Consider the following 17,948-nt stretch of genomic DNA (forward strand, 5'->3'; position numbering starts at 1 on the left):
CTCAAGAGGAATGAAAAGACATGAGTTTTAAAAGTAAAATAGTCTAAACAATTAGTGAAATGGTTCATGAATGCCCAGACTGCTCAGGTGCAATTAGCTTTTCCCCATCTCCACTGGCTTGTCATTTTGAAGCTCACATGCATCTCAGAAGATCTTAGAAATGTTGAAATACATGGCACTCAGTGTTCCAGAGGAGAAGTCACTGATATGCTGATGGCTGCGAATGTGGAGAGAACTGCACTGAGCCGTACAAGAAAACTTTAGGCAGATTAGGTAAAAAAATTTCTTAAGTATGTTACCTTCTTGGAATTCATCATAAAAGACTAAATAAATATATTACAAGTGTGAAGTTCCATATACTAGCAGCAGTGATGCAACCCATTTTAATAAGCTCTTAACAGAGCCATAAATAATCATAAATCAAAACTTTGTTGAGTACCTGGGAACACAGTTTCCATGGACATTATATGCAATTGAATAATCATCCACCCACAGAGAGAGAAATTCCTGCTCTATGATATGATTATTCATACTAATCATGGCTTCTTCTTAAAGGTGAAGCAAATAAAACTTTTTGCTAGGGCTTATTGCAGCTTATATGTTTCAGCATACTGAAACACTCTTAATTACGCCCTTAATTTTTACTCTAGTAGAATTTAAGGACTTCAGATCCATGTGAACAAACAGTGCCTTTACTTTTTTCTTTTTTTTTTTTTAACTCCACTAGTTTATGCACTGGGCAACTGAAAACAGTGTTTTTCCTTTGAGAAATTATGAAAAAACTATTAACTATTTTTGCTTCAATTGAAGTCTGCAGGTGGTTGTTTTTGCTCCCTCTAAATGTCTGTGTAGAAGCTTTGATTTTTTTTCATAGAAAAGAAACATCTGTTGTTAGTCTAGAACCATTTCTGAGAATAGGAAACAATAAAGGAAATTATCTTCTTCTGCTGGCAGCCCATCAGAGCGAGGCAGATTATGCTTTTCAGAACAGACTGCAAGCCCTTTGCCCCAGTCACCCAACTTTCTGAGGATTAAAGTGTAATTAACTTGCTTTGTACACTTTGCATAAGTTCGATCATGGCCCGTGCTTTGCAAAGTAACAAAGCAAAGATGGAAGTAGACAATTCATCTCCCCTGACCCAAGCTGCTATTCTGCATTGCTGAACAAGTTCTGCTGTCTCTGCCACTCACCTGACTTTTGGATGTATAGAAGCCACACAGATGCAGAAGCCAATATCTATGTACAAATGCAGAAGGCTATAATTTGTGAGAACTAAAATACCAGTGCAATTTTAAATTTGGATGAAATCATTCTCACTTTCTCATATTATTTCTAGCATTAATAATATGATTATTAATATCAGTAAAATGTGTAGAATTTCCCTATCCTATTTCCTTATTTCTAGAGCTGATTTACAATATACTCAATGGAATTCATGCCTATGTAAGTACACTAGAAGCAAAGCTAAAAGAAAATAATTACATTTTCAGAGTCAAAGAGATTGGAAATGCTAGATTTGCTACAACCCCAATGCACTAAAAATTCTGCCCAGTTGTACACTGACATTGTGGTCTCTGTGCAACAGGATCATGCAATTAAATGGCAGTGGCATTTAACCATTGCTTTCAAATATTCAAATGCATTAACATTTTCCCAAAGTACAAACTCCCATTTTAAAATACAAAAACAGTCTTCCTCCCTCCATATGGCATGTAATTGTAGAAAGATGGTCTTACTGCATCTTCACAGAACTCTTCCCCCAAAGCTGCCTTGCTGCAGTTTGAATGACTAAAGCAATGACATTAATGAGAAATCTCAGTTTGAGCTGTTACATTTCAAAGAGGGAAGCCAGTGGATCCGTGTTTATGTCAGGGGGTTTCAGAATCCTGGACCAATCCTTGGTTTTGTCAGCAGTGAAGGCATTTGTTCTACAGTGGGGCAGATGGGAAAGGAACTCAAACCCCTCTTTTCCCTTCTTATCAACAAGTGAATTCCTCTTTGGTATCCAAACACAGTGTGTGTGCTGCCTAATGCTTGAGACATTTGGTTTGGTTGGCACAATACCAGCCCTTTTCCCTCAGGAGAACAAGTCACAGCAGGAAAGGAAAAAAAGGATTTTAAAGAATTTGCAATTCGGCTAAACCTGAAAGGAATTTCAGGGATTAAAAAAAAAAAAAAAAAGCACTGTATAAACTGGGAGCTTTGTCCTGGCCAGTGTGAGAGGCTCTGCAAACTCAAGGGGGAATCATAAGAGGTTCTCCAAAAATAAAAAAAGTTGTCATTATTTTTCTTACTGCAAAATATCTGGCAACCATAATGCATACTACCAGCTCCTCTGTAATGTCAGTATATTCAGGCTGCATGCATAATACTTCCCTGTCAGGAAACAGAGGAATATCAGATTGCAGATTTGTGGGTACAAAACCCCTGTATCTGTGTTCTAGACCAGAAAACATTAGCAAGATGGCAATTTTGCTGACAAATCCCTGGATGCATCCAATATTTTCAATATATACCTACTTATATAAATATATATATATATATATATATATAATTAATTCATCATTGGGTTGTCTTGTATGTTATCCAGTACGTGAGGAATAGTGATTTTAGTAGAGATAGTTTTTAAGTTATGTTAATGTTAAAGACTGCATTTCCTCTGTTGATTTGAAGACCAGCAAACCTAGATTAGAAATATTGATAAATGGTTTTCAAGTGGTTTTAGTCTATCAAATCCTAAACATTTTCCAGCAGAGGACAGATCCTGGCACCACACAGACAGGTTTTACAAGAGGTAATAGAGTTTTTACCTGACTGTAAAAATAGTTCAGAGGAGCCTTCCTTGAAGACCCTGCTCTAGAATGACCTCCTGAATTACAAAGCCTAAATAATTTCATCCCAAGACATATGCTTCAAGTTCATAACCTCTAGATATGCTTCATAAGATTACACAAAAAGAAGCTTGGAATACAGGTATTTCAGTGATGGAGAATTATCCATAAACTTGACAAAGCTGCTTCCATAATTCATTATTGTCAAAACCATGTCTGCTCCATGGTTTGAATCTCTTTAGCATTGACTTCAACTCACTGCATTTCTTTTGTTTTGTGTGAGAGACTAAGAGCCCTCTGCTATCAGATAACCTTTGACTACACAGATACCTTAGAAAGGCCATGATCAATTTACCTGTCAACCTTTTCTATGTTAAATAAAACAAATCAATCATCTGAGTACTTTTTCTAAAAGCTACCACTTCAGATTTAAGATTTTTCTTCTCCAAACTCTTTCCAAGTCAATCAGGTCTTTGGCAAAGCACCAAGAAATACCAGAGCTGGAATCAGTAATCTAGCAGTGGTCCTACAGGCTATTCCTATGCTGCCAAATAAAAGCCAGAGACCAAACTTCACACAGTCCCACCACTTCGCTCACACCAACACAGCTTAACATTATATGTTTAGTTCAGATCTGGCTTCAAAATAGCTTGTGGGGGTGGTCTGAAACTCTTCTGTGATGTCAGTACCTTCTCTTCTACTAGATGTCCTTCTGACTTCTGTTTTCAGGCTTTTGCTTATGTACCTCTGACTAATTTACCTTTCACAGGACTGGACACTCCCAAGCTATAATGTGCTTCACAGGGAAAATGATAGTACAACAGGCTCCAAGCTCTTCAGGCCCTCCAGGAAAATTCTTTTTCAAAATATTTGCCCTTTGATTTAAAGTATAGTCAACTGCATTTGGATGTGTGAATGGGGTTGTCTTTCAGCACAAAAGAGAACTCTTGGCAGATGGGCTTAAGCTGGTTGCAAGAATCCTCCTTTGCTCCAACCCTTGACCTAAGCTCATAAAAAAAGAATTAATCCCACCCTGTAAATGGCTGTTGCTCTAAGAATGCAATCTGTGCTTCAGTGTCAGATGCAAGGTCTAATACTAGAATTAATACTGTGGGATTGTTGACAATTGGTATCAAAATGTATTGGTTGCAAATTTAAGCACTCTGTATTTAGGAAGTTCACAATGAATGCTCAGTGGACCATCAACATAAAAATCACTACTGAACTAGTGCTAGTTTTCAGTTAAAAATGTTTAGTACTCACTCTGCTAAAAGAAAAATACAATTGCAAAGCCTTTCAGAGAATCACAGAATAGTTTGGGTAGGAAGAGACCTTTAAAGCTCATCTAATAGCAATGAACATCTTCAGCCAGACCAGGCTGCTCAGAGTCCTGTCCAACCTGACCTTGAGTGTTTCCAGGGATGGGGCACCTACCACCTTTCTGTGCAGTCTGTTTCAGTGTTTTACCACCCTCGTTGTAAAAAACTTCTTCCTTTTATCTAACCTAAAGTAAAACTCTTTTTACTTTAAAACCTTGTCCTATCACAACAGGCCTTGCTAAAAGTTTTTGTCCCTATCTTTCTTATAGGCCCCTTTAGGTATTGGATGGCCCCAGTCTGGTTTCCATGGAGTCTTCTCCTCTCCAGGCTAAACAACCCCAGCTATCTCAGCCTGTCTTCATAGGAATGGTGCCCCATCTCTCTGGTCATCTTTGTGGCCCTTCTCTGGACTTGCTCCAAGGGATCCATGTTCTTTCTCTGCTGATGAGGACTCCACAGCTGGATGCAGCACTTCAGGTGGGGTCTCACCTGAGCAGAGCAGAGCAGAGGGGCAGATCACCTCCCCTGACCTGCTGGACGTGCTGCTTTTGATGCTTTTTATGGTATATGCTATGCCATGCTATTGCATTAATGAGTCATACAGGATGGAAATGGAATTAAAAGTAATTAGGTGCAATTTTGTCTCATGTGGCAACATGGAGAACACAAAATGCATTTAGTGTTGTTCTCCAGAGAATCTACCTAATTTAATTCCAGTGAGAAATTATTCTTTGAGTTGTGTTAGACATGGAATAAAACTATTTGCTTTTTTCTTCAATGGGAAGGCCAACAGGCTTGCTCAGAACATTTTCAAATGGCGTTTTAGAGGATCTGGCCTGCAGTGTGCAAGACTGTGGCCTGTGCTATGGGCCATGGGCATATGAAGCCACCTTGTAGTAAAATGCAGCGGTGGCCAGCAAAGCTGCAAGTCCTTGCAGCCACCCAGCTGGGCCACCCCTGCTGCTGTCCTTGCCGGAGCGTCTGGAACCTGCATGAGAAGCTCCAGAGATGGGAAGGGGATTGACATCCTTGGCCACTGCACGTGGAAACACCGCATGTGGCTGCCGGCTCCTGAGGGCACACACAGCAGCACCGGCATCTTCTGGCCCAGGCCTCGGAGAGCAGCTGGGAACCCTCAGTCACTGCTGGGAGCCCTCAGTCACTGCTGGGAGCCCTCAGCCACTGCTGGGAGCCCATAGATCACTGCTGGGAGCCCATAGATCACTGCTGGGAGCCCATAGATCACTGCTGGGAGCCCATAGATCACTGCTGGGAACACTCAGCCACTGCTGGGAGCCCTCAGTCACTGCTGGGAGCCCTCAGTCACTGCTGGGAGCCCTCAGTCACTGCTGGGAACCCATAGATCACTGCTGGGAGCCCTCAACCACTGCTGGGAGCCCATAGATCACTGCTGGGAGCCCATAGATCACTGCTGGGAGCCCTCAGTCACTGCTGGGAGCTCTCAGCCACTGCTGGGAGCCCTCAGTCACTGCTGGGAGCCCTCAGTCACCGCTGGGAACCCTCAGTCACTGCTGGGAGCCCTCAGCCACTGCTGGGAGCCCTCAGTCACTGCTGGGAGCTCTCAGCCACTGCTGGGAGCCCTCAGTCACTGCTGGGAGCCCATAGATCACTGCTGGGAGCCCTCAGTCACTGCTGGGAGCCCTCAGTCACCGCTGGGAACCCTCAGTCACTGCTGGGAGCCCTCAGCCACTGCTGGGAGCCCTCAGTCAGTGCTGGGAGCCCATAGATCACTGCTGGGAACCCTCAGTCACTGCTGGGAGCCCATAGATCACTGCTGGGAGCCCTCAGTCACTTCTGGGAGCCCATAGATCACTGCTGGGAACCCTCAGTCGCTGCTGGGAGCCCTCAGCCACTGCTGAACCGAGGTCTCTGCCGAGGTACCACTCTTAACACAGAAATCTGCAGATCTTCATCACATAGAACATGTTTATAATGTAGCTATTTGTTCACTAGGTTGGGGCTGTCAACTTTACATTGCTTAATACAGCAGCTTTGGAGTTCTACCAACCAGAGCTCAATCTGCATGAGCATTCCCCAGATCAAAGACTCCATGTTCCCATCACCTTGTCTCTGTGCCTCAGAGAAAGTGAGTTTACATAATGCCCATCTTATCAAATACTATTTGGAGTTAATGTATATAAAGAGAAGGCAAATATTTCAAGTTTAATTTCTAAACTCCCAAACCAGTAGGTAATTACCTAGCTGATATACTTTAGCAGTCCACAAACTGCACTTACACCATATGGGTGCAGATCTGAATCTAGGAATGTTTCAGTATCCTCTAGTTCAGCTAAGTTCATTCTCAAGTTCATTTCAGGGCTTAGCACCTGATGACATAGTCGTTTTTAATTAATTCCTTCAGCCATCACTATCAAGAGGAAGAAACTAGGTCAGCTGAAAATGAAATTAAATCACTGTTACACAGAAGAGGCTTTGCAGAAGAGGAGAGGAACAACTTAACGCTGATTGGTTTGGTGTGCATTTTAGATGTCACAATGGACAAGCAACTCTGCCTTCCAGAGCACCCAGCTTTTCCTTCACAGAATCACAGAATAAACTCAGTTGGAAAAGGCAATTTCTTCACTTCATACCTGGATTTCTTGCTGTTGGCTATTTTAGGTTCTACCTGGAGCACAACTGCAAAGCTAAAGATCATGTGGCAATGGTCAAGGCTCGCAGTCATGAAGAGGAGGTCATAGCTACTGCAGAGAACGTGTACCTGTGGTGGGACAGGGCATCTCCTTGTGTGGTGGGAGGACATTGTTGAATGATCTCCAACAGAAAAACTGGACTATTCTCATCTGCTAAATAACAAAATGTCTCAAGCAAACACAAATGCACATAAATGCCTTTAATCACCATATTTCTCTGAAATAACATCACTGCACTTTAATTTCAACTTTGATTTATTTTTCTTGATTCTGGTTTGGTTGTTTTTTTCTTTTTAAGGTGAATTATATCTGCATTATTTCTTAAATAAGCTACTGCTATTTTAAATCAAGCTACATTTCCTTCAGTGTTTTTAATTTTATAAATGGTGTGATCCAGAGCTTTCTGTAAAGCAAAGTAAGTCTTAAATAATTTAAGCATCTCTTTTCTGAAATACATCCATTTCCTGGAAGAGTTTTTGTCAATTTCATGCCTTCTTGGGAAGGAGATAAAACAGAGAAAACTGTTTTATTATTCTATTCATAGTTTTATAAAAGCAGGAGAAAATGTGCAACAATAATAGTCATCATTCTATTGCAGGCACATACTAAGAAAAATCTGCAATTATGTGATTTGTCCTCTTCACATCCTTTCCAGCTCAAATGAAGCTAAAAATAAAACAAAAAAAGGGGACACATTTCTTATTCCAAATTGATGTGAAAGATGCTGTATTTGTAGTCAGTCTGAAGACTGTTTGGCTTCAGCTACCATTTCTCACAAAAAGTTGATGGCTTTAGGATAGGCACCTGCTCTGACATTGAATTTGTCCTTTCCCTGACTGGAGGCCAGTTTACTCCAACTCTTCAGCAGTTGTGCCCCAAAGGCAGCAGACAAAATGGCAACAGCACAAGCCAGGTCTGAAAAAGGCTGGTACTGCCTGTAGGGAGCAGGCTGAATGATGTGGTGTTGCTGCTCTTCCTGAAGGAAATGAGCTGTGATGCAAAGAGGTTGTAACTCTGTGGCAGTGACACCGTAGTCTGCATGGCGCACACTCTTCTGATAAGGCCACACCATTCCTGTAAATTAAACTGGGAGCACACTTACACTATCATCCCTACAGACCTTCCCAGGTGCATTAGTCAGAAAAACTTGGTGATGTACACCTTTACTTCACCTGATCCTATCAAGTTCCTTATTAGAGGAGAATGAGTTGAAGTGAGTGTGATCATGCTGAAATGCAAATTAGTTTTCCAACAAGTGGTGCTAATTAGTATTTCTTTGCTCTGTCATAGGTGAAGGAGACAGCAAGATACAGATATGACAAACAGAACTAAGCCCAAATGTAAACAACTGGTCATGGATTTCCATGAAGCCTGTCATGATGTGACAGAAGCAGGATCATGTTACTGTACAACTCCAGCAGTCCTGGGAATGGATGGATGGTGACCAGCCCCTTCTAGCCTCCAGCTCTGCACAGGAGATGCAGTCATATCCAGTCACTGACTTAACCAGATACACAACTGCACTCCAGATTGTGAGATGCTTTTTTCTTGGGTGGGTGCAATGACTTTGTGCCTCGGTGTTCTCCTACTGAAAACACCTAGAAAGGTGTGAGGAGCAATGCCTGTGCCTGTGCTTGAGACTGAGCACACACTGTCCCCTGCCACAGGATGTCACCTCAGAGAAGCTGTGTCTACCCTTAGCAGTGGGGTGCTGTGTCTGCACAGCTGCACTGCAGTTACATCGTGTAAGACTGCACAAGTGCCATCTGAACATTTCCTAATGATCACATTAAAGCAGGACGGAAATAAGTCAGGTTCCTGGGAAATTACAGAATCACAGAATCATCAAGGTTGGAAGAGACCTTCAGGATCATACAGTCCAACTGTCAACCCTAAACCACCTTTACACCATATCCCTAAGTGACATATCCAGATGCCTTCATGGACTGCCAGAAATGGTGACTCTGCCATCTTCCTGGGCAACTTTCTCCAACGCTTAACTACTCTCTCAGTATCCAGTCTGAACCTCTCCTGGCTCAAGTTAAGGCCAGTTCTTCTCAAACTTGCAAGTGGGTCATAGCATAAAAGACTGACCTTCACCTCACTGTAACTTCCTTTCAGATAAATAACCTCTGCTTCTCCAGACTAAACAACCCCAGTTGCCTCAGCCTCTCCAGGAAAGGTCCAAAATTTCAACAAGTGTCAGTGGTTTTCCAGGGCACAACCACTGAATGTTCTGGAGCAGGGAATCTAAATAGGAATTTGCTCCCCTCTGCTTTTAAGCAGCTCCCATGGAAAGGCTCCCTGGGCCTTTGCTAATCAGAACAGTTAAACCAGGTGTCATTCAGACAAGTTACAGGGTAAATCCAAGAAAAAGCAAGCCACTTTGGCATCATGCAGGGTCTGTATACCACAAAACATGACTACAATCCAGAGCATTTACCCATGCTCACATTGCACACCTCAGCTGTTTACACCAATAGATGTTTTTTGTCTTGTGCAATGCATATGAAGCTCTGAAACACACATTTGGTTTAAAGCACTCTTCAGTAACATTAAAATATAAATCAGTTTATAACTTTATGCTCCAGGTGATCTAAAGCCTAATTATTCTGAGGTATTTGCTAACAGAAATTCAATAGGGTCTCACTGATGCCAGTGGAGTTATGCTGCCCCTCAATGAACATAAGCAGGAAGATGAGCAAGCTCGTGGTATTTCATAGCAGAGAGAGGCTTGTATACTATCATGCTGTATTATTTAGCATACTACATCTGACCTCTAATGTCTGTTAACACATATGACTACTTATTTCCTGATGATTTTGGAAATCAAAGCTCAATTAAATCTAGGGTTTAGAGTGATTTTTTAGGTATTCTATCACAAAAGATAGAACAGCAAACAACACATTTCTAACATATAAACTAGCATATTCAAATCCCATCAGGTGAGGGTGCTCATCATTGGTTGCATTCCAAATCCGTACTGTGCCCAAAAAGCCTTTGTACAATAGGAAACAAATTCTGGTAGTGGTTGAAATGTCTTCCTTTTCTAAGCAGATACACCTCTTAGCATGCCTTTCATGACATCATTTTATATCACCTTTCTCTTTGGAATCTCCACCAAGATCTATCAAAACCCCAATATACTGCTAAACATAAACCAAAAGAAAATATTTTCCTGCTAGAAATGACATAAATAATCAAAATTGAAAGATGACAAAATCACTGCACTTACTATGTGTCGTGCTGCGAACACCCCGTCAACTATTGCACAACAGAAGGCTGCTACAACACCAAAGCTGATAAACACAATGGAGGCCACCAGCTGAGAAGAGAAAAACAGATTGAGCAACCTTTTCAATATAATTCCTTGAGTAAAACAATTACATCCGTTTTTCTAGTATTCTGAAACGATGGTTCCTACTGCTGTAATTCACTTTAGATCAGTGTGTCAGGATGACAGTCATACACTGGTAAAAAGGCAGAAATTCTTGATGCTTGATGAGTTGACAGACCATCAAGCCTACTAGAAAAGTTTTAATCTTTCACGAGAAAATTAGGTCAGCTTCAAGAGTTAAATTCAATGGTGGTTTCTTTCAAATCAACTTACTTAATAAAACAGCAGTGCTTCCACAGGGACATGGTAAAAAGTAATCTTCCTGTTGGCTTACATAAATCTTTGGAGCTTTACTACATTGTATTTCACATCAATAGATAAAGGCATCTGTAGTAAGTTAATAACTAGCCTGTGAATGATCAGAAATCTTTAATCATCCCAAATAGCTTATGCCACAACAAAATCAGAGATTCAGAGGACTGGTACCAGTGGAAGGGCTGGGGTGTGCTGCCTTGGCCCCCACCCTTGTTGGAGTTTCCAACCTGGCCCTCAGTCTGAGTGGACAGAGCAGAGCACAGCAGAGCTCAGTGAGTGTCCCAGCTGCAGCACAGACAGCACAATGTCTTCATCAACCTACTAGCCGTAGCTTCAGACCTCCTTCCACCACCCAAACTGCTTCATTCATTAAGCACTATTAATTCTCTCTCAACAGGACTGCACATGGTGCACTGCTGGAGCACAGCTCTGGCACAAGCAGTGGTGGTATGGTGGGCTTGGGGGAAAAGGCTGTGTAGGTTGGGCATGCTGAGCCCCCTGCTCTCTGTGCTGCAGCTCTGACAGCAACTGCAGGGCTAGAACAACCCCAGACACCATGAGCTCTTGCCCAATTCACTCTGGAGAGAGCAACAGGACTTGAAAAGAATGTGGAATGCATCTCCACCAGGGACCAGTCAGTGCGCTGCTGGCACACACTTCTGAGGTGACACTGGCTTCTTCTGAGGTCACATCTGAAGGGTGCAGTGCTGTGAGCCAGGTGAGACAAAGCCCTGAAAGGCCAACTGTACACTTGGCAAGGCACTTCCCTGGGTTTGCTAGCCCCAGTGCCATCAGATGAGGGAGAGAACCTGACACTCCTTCCTCTCCCAGATTAGAGGATTTTGTGATGTTGAGGACTCTGCACCCTGAGTTTGAAGGAGTGGGTTCCTGCAGGGTATAAGGTGAACCTAATGTGCACTATCTGGCTGTGCTTTTTAACATAATGTAATGCATACTACTCAAGTCTCTGGCATTTCTCAGGCAAAGTCCCAAGAGGAACCCTTTGAAACATCCTATATGTTGATTTTAATTTACAACAGTATTAAGTTATAGTTAATAACAACAACAGATTAAAAAAATTTCTTGAAAACTGACAGAACAGCATTCTTTTTTGATAGGGCACATGGAAAAGGGATTCAGTTAAGAATGTGAACTTTTTTGTTATTTACTAGTTATTAAATGCTCCTTCACAGCATGTATTCCTGAAATGCCTAGATACAGATTACAAAAATTGTATCCATACAGTTCATATATCCTTTTGCCTATATAAAATCTGCATTACCTAGATGCCATTTTCACAAATTTGTAAAGCATCACTAACTCACTTGAAAAATGGACTCTTTAGCTTGTGTTAGGTTAAGAATAGTACAATGTGAATCCTCCCAGGGGATGCAGCATTGTTGATTTTCTCAAAAATATTTATATTGGGCAGGTAAGAAACTACAATCATATAAGCCCACAGCTTGGATGCACAGATCAAAGCAGTATCACCCACGTGGAGGTAAGAGCTCTTGGAGAATTCACAAAAAGTACAGCTTAAAAGCCGAAGAATCACAATGCTTTCTGACACACTCCTTTAATCTCCCCTTAGGTCATGTCTCATGCAATCAGAGATGAACCAGCACTGCCATAGGGATTGCTGTGGAATTGGAATCCTCAGCATGGGGAGAAAGGGGCACACACAAATGTGGCTGAGGTAGATGGTACTGGCTGATCTTGGGAGCTTGCTGCATTCCCCCTGCAGCCAGCTCCCTCTTGCTGAAACCCTAGGAAAACACTGTTGGCTGCATCACTCTTCAATCTCTGCCATCCCGTGGCTCTCCAGGGTGGAAGGTCATGTCCCATGAATCTGGTTGTCTAAAGATCTTGGCATGCAGTTCATCAGATTGAGAAGGCTGTGGATTCCTATCACTGCAGGGTAGAGGGCTGTGCTGCCCTGTGGCAGCTGCGTTTGCTGTAGATCCTGGTCTCTTTATTTGAAAAAGCAGCAGTGTTTAAAAGTTCTGATTAAGCCATTATTGTCTGATACCTCTATCTTGTTTTTCAAGTCATAGTAGTCAATCAAATAATTACTGGGCTAAGCCAGGTGTTTCCAAATTGCCTGAGCTCAAGATGAATTTACCAGAAGCTGACCTCAAGGTGGCTTTTCATTTCACACATGAACAATTTATTGATGATCTACAATCCCCAAACCAACATTTTCCACTCATTGAGATAGCTTAAATCACCTAATGTGTGTGCTGGCCTTTCAGTTTCACCATATAGCCTTAGGAGACCACAAAAAAAGGTGCAATAAATCACAGTATAGAAAGGAGCTACAGAAAAAAGCTGAGGAGATTTGCACTCCTCAGTCATGTTTGAGATCATCTATGCTTCCAAGGAATTGTGTGCAAATCAAAGGTCTACAGCCAGAGCCTGCTGTTCTTATCCATAATTACTAGCAACTACTTCAGTGAGCAGTCCCTTTAGAATCAATTTCATTTCTTGACTGAAGTAATATTTATCATGATGCCAAAGTGGCAGAACATGACACTGAGAGCTTTTTATGACTGAAACTACATTTGAACAAAAGAAGTGACAGTACAAGAGCACCACTAAAAAATTCCTTAAAATAAAATTATAGATTTATATTCTCTCTCAAATCTCTCACTGCTTATTAAGAATGTGAAAAACATAAAAAACCAAGTACAAAATTAATTATTTCAGAAAATTGCCAGGACAACCAAATGAAGAGCTGTTGTAAATTCAAAAGCTAATTTTCCAGAGTAGTAGGTGATTGGTGGAGCAGTGAGTTCACAAGCTTAGGACTGTCTAGAAAGAGAAGAAATGCAGCTCATTTAAAGACAGAGAATGTTTGCTGACAGGTATAAGAAATAACACTTTAAAGAAAATAAATACTGATCCATCACATCAGCTTATCTCCATTTTCAACAGCATTATGTTTTGTCAGGACAGCTATTCATTATTTATAGCAATATATTTGAACAGTTATTCAAGAAACAGTTTTGCTCTTGCTATTCCATTGATGTGCAGCCAGGCTTCTCTACAGCTGTTGTCATCAGAACATGTTTACTCCTGGCTCTTGTATAGAATACAATAATCTGATTATTTACAAGGGAGCCATAAAACCAGCTATTTAACACTGAAAACTGTACTGTGTGGGCCTAACACTCAAACTCAAAAGGCAGTTGTTTAACAGAGGGGTTTTAGCAAAAGGGAGAACAAAACAGCACATGGAATGAGGGAGTTTTGTACACAGTTTTAACTAAAGAGCTGTAATCTATCTTCAGCTGTGTCACAGAACTATGAAAATGCTCTAAAAAGTAAAACTAGTGAAAGGCTGGACTGCTAAATTCTTGCATGCTGCCTTCTTTCAGAAAAGACTTGCATTTTTTTTCAGAATTCAGCTGTCTTGGAGAACCTCCTGTCCTTCAGCAGGCATACAACACCAACTGCCTGCACTATCACCCTCCTGCACAAGTGAGACTAGTGAAGGCAACAGGGGACACACAGTGGCCAGAGATGCTGGTCACAGACTCTTGTTCAGCTGCCAGAAATGCACCTGGCACAGGGAGTTGGGAGCTGCGTATCCCACAAGGATTCCCATAAGAGTTGGCCAGAGAGCAGACCCAAGTGGATTTTGAGTTTGATGAGGCCAGCCCAGCCACAGGCACACTCTCATGTGCACACTGCACACAAACACGCACCTCAGGTCCCCAGGCACTCTCTGTGCTGAATGACACACCGATGGTGCCACATCCCTGGTGTGACACAGAGACCTGCAGCCAACGTTTGCCAGCAGACCCACAGAAAACCACGTTGCTCCTCAGCAGAAGCACAGGCTGGCTACAGGCTGGCACCTCTCTGGCTGTTTCCAACAGCCCTGTGGAATACTTCTGGAAGCTAGCTAGACTCTCAATTCTGGCACATCCCTGGTTTCCTTATGATTCTAATTTAGCCTCTACCAAAGAGCACAATTTCTCAGGTAATGACAGTCATTTCTAGCACCAGATGCTGCATGAGATGCTTCATTCTCTTGATCTAGACCAAGTAGATTTGAGACTGAAAAATGCATGGATTTTTGTTTTCAAAATCACCTCGGTACTGGATGCAAGTTGCATTACATCTAACTTTCCTCACACTAAATGGCTACTTCTGCATTGCACAGCCTCCAATGTCTCCAAGCACTGAGCTGTTCATCAAGCCTCCCTGGGATTCTTTTCCAGGCAGAGAAGAAATCAGAATTATCCTGACTGATTTAAATTGACAACCACTGCCACTCAATATTTTTTGCTCTAGGAAGTCAAGTCTTTGCAAAAGGGGGTGTAAATGTTATGCCACAGGTTTGTAAAGTCCTTTTTTATTCCCACACAGGTTCAAGTATTTGGAAAATAAATGCATGGGGCAGTTTGTTTAGCCTGCCCCTAACATTATATTTCTCAAATTACAGTTTAATTCTGTGGTCCTTTTTACTGGTTGGATTTCCCCATGTCCCTAAGATCAGAATTGTAGTCTTAAATAAATCTGCTGCACTTTTTCAATGGGGATGATGATGATGATGTAAGAGTAGAAGTTTACAAAAACTCATATCACAAATCCAAAACAGAGAATGATTTTTCACCCTGGTGCAACCAGGGAGCTGGAACAACCAATCTCAGGAGCTGCATCTGTTACCATGGTACCTCAGCAGGTCTATAGATTAATAGCCTGCAAAATTAAGACAATTAAACTCATTGCAATGCATTGTATTTCAGATGCTGCTGTCAACTAAGCACTACCTGTCTTGTGAAATGGGCCTGTATATAACTACTTTAATCGTGAATTAATTTTCTCTAATTTGGAATGCCCTTCTCACACAACAGCCAATTCTTTTTCCTGCCCTTAGGATGGATGTTTTGCTGCTGTGATGAAAATGAAGCACAAGCAAGACTCCTACAGTTTTCACAACTGAGATAATTAGGAGGTTTCTCACTAACCAGGTAATATGCTCCACAATTTATGGCCTGACAACATATTCTTTCCATAGGCTGGTTCTTAAATAATGGCATGGCTGTAATTGAGGCTCTGCTGGAGGGTTGTCACACCACAGGAGATGGGATCACATCATGTTCATTATTCATTAATGCCAACTCCAGTCATAGCTGTGCACTGGTTACAATCACAAGAATTCATAATGGTGAAAGACTTTCATGACTGCCCAAACTATGTATTCTAGTTCCTAAAGGAACCCTACAAAAAAATCTGGAGATTTTTATATGGGCCATGTAGTGAGAGGACAAGGGGGAATGGCTTCAAACTGAAAAAGGGAAGATTTAGATTGGGTATTAGGAAGAAATGCCTTACTGTGAAGGTGGTGAGGCACTGGAATAGGTTGCCCAGAAAACCTGTGGATGTCACATCCCTGGAACTGTCCAAGGCCAGGCTGGATGGGGTTTGAGCAACTTGGCCTAGCAGAAGGTATGCCTGTCCATGGCAGGGGGGCTGGAACTAGGTCATCTTTTTAAGGTCCTTCCTAACCTAACCCATCCTGTGATTCCATGATTGTGTTGTCATATGTTTTGATTAAGTCTCATCCTTAGATCAAGTGACCAAGTTAGAAACCTATGGCCTTTTCACAGTACTATCACTGCTGAATTCAGCAAGTCCAGTCATATTGTTCAATATTATCAGCAAAACCAAAGATCTTCAATTCAGATTTCCTTCCCTCTCTCTGTTGTAAATAGCACCTCAGGGTATAGATACACAGATACACAGATACACAGAAATTCTAGGTTGGAAGAGACCTTTAAGATCATCGAGTCCAACCCATGTTCTAATACCTCAACTAGATCATGGCACCAAGTGCCACATCCAGTCTTTTTTTAAACTCTTCGAGGGATGGTGACTCCACGACCTCCCTGGGTAGATGATTCCAGTATTTGACTACTCTTTCTGTAAAATACTTCCTCCTTATTTCTAGCTTGCATCTCCCTTGGCGCAGCTTGAGACTGTGTCCTCTTGTTCTGTCGGTTGTTGCCCGGAGAAAGAGACCGACCCCCAGCTCACCACAGCTACCCTTCAGGAAGTTGAAGAGGGTGATAAGGTCACCCCTGAGTCTCCTTTTCTCCAGGCTGAACAACCCCAGCTCCCTCAGTCACTCTTCATATGGCTTGTGTTCCAAGCCCCTCACCAGCCTCGTTGCTCTCCTTTGGACATGCTCAAGCATCTCAACGTCCCTCCTAAAGTGAGGGGCCCAGAATTGGACGCAATATTCAAGGTGTGGCCTCACCAGTGCTGAGTACAGGGGAAGAATGACCTCCCTGCTCCTGCTGGCCACACCGTTCATGATACTGGCCAGGATGCCATTGGCCTTCTTGGCCACCTGGGCACACTGCTGGCTCATGTTCAGCCGACTGTCAACCAGCACCCCCAGGTCCCTTTCCTCCTGAACACTGTCCAGCCACACTGTCCCCAGCTTATATCGTTGCAGGGGGTTATTGTGGCCAAAGTGCAGGACTCGGCACTTGGACTTATTGAACTTCATCCCATTGGATTCTGCCCATCCCTCCAACCGTTCCAAGTCCCTCTGCAAAGCCCTCCGTCCCTCTAACAGATCCACACACGCTCCCAGCTTAGTGTCATCTGCAAATTTGCTAATGAAAGACTCTAAACCCTCTTCCATGTCATCAATAGAAATATTAAACAGAACTGGCCCCAGCACAGAACCCTGAGGAACACCACTGGTGACTGGCCCCAGCTGGATGCAGCACCATTCACCAACACTCTCTGGGCCCGGCCATCCAGCCAGTTCCTGACCCAGCACAGAGCGCTCCTGTCCAAGCCACGGGCTGCCAGCTTGTCTAGGAGTATGCTGTGGGAGACAGTGTCAAAGGCCTTGCTGAAATCCAAGTAAACAACATCTACAGCCTTACCTGCATCGACAAGGCGGGTTACCAGGTCATAAAAGGTGACCAGGTTGGTTAAACATGACCTACCCCTCCTAAACCCATGCTGGCTGGGTCTGATACCCTGGCCATTCTGTAAATTTTCCGTGATGGCGCTTAATATAAACTGTTCCATTACTTTACCAGGTACTGAGGTCAGACTGACTGGTCTATAATTACCAGGATCTTCCTTTGCACCCTTTTTGTGAATGGGTATCACATTGGCCAGCTTCCAGTCATCCGGAACCTCGCCAGTGAGCCAGGACTGCTGGTAAATGATGGAGAGTGGCTTTGCAAGCTCATTTGCCAGCTCTCTCATCACCCTGGGGTGGATTCCATCTGGTCCCATAGATTTATGAGTATCCAAGCATTTCAGTAGTTCTATGACTGCGCCCTCTTGGATAATGGGGGGACCATTCGGCTCCCTGTCACCATCAACCAGCCCAGGTGGGCAGGTGTCTTGAGGGCAAGTCATCTTCCCACTAAAAACTGAGGCAAAATAGGCATTAAGCACTTCTGCCTTTTCCTCATCTTCAGATACTAAGTTCCC

At 42.7% G+C, this 17,948-nt stretch overlaps 1 protein-coding gene across 2 annotated transcripts in view; it reads right to left on the reverse strand.

Annotated features, from left to right (window-relative positions):
- Window positions 1–17,948, reverse strand: part of TMEM255B (transmembrane protein 255B) — a 69,592-nt gene that overhangs the window by 27,829 nt on the left and 23,815 nt on the right. For both annotated transcript variants that reach the window (XM_066571610.1, XM_066571609.1), the window contains one exon: window positions 10,059–10,148. In XM_066571610.1, coding sequence (XP_066427707.1) covers window positions 10,059–10,148 — 90 coding nt within the window. The remainder of the gene's footprint in view (window positions 1–10,058; window positions 10,149–17,948) is intronic.

The sequence above is a fragment of the Molothrus aeneus genome, chromosome 2, assembly GCF_037042795.1.
Source record: "Molothrus aeneus isolate 106 chromosome 2, BPBGC_Maene_1.0, whole genome shotgun sequence".
NCBI lineage: Eukaryota > Metazoa > Chordata > Aves > Passeriformes > Icteridae > Molothrus > Molothrus aeneus.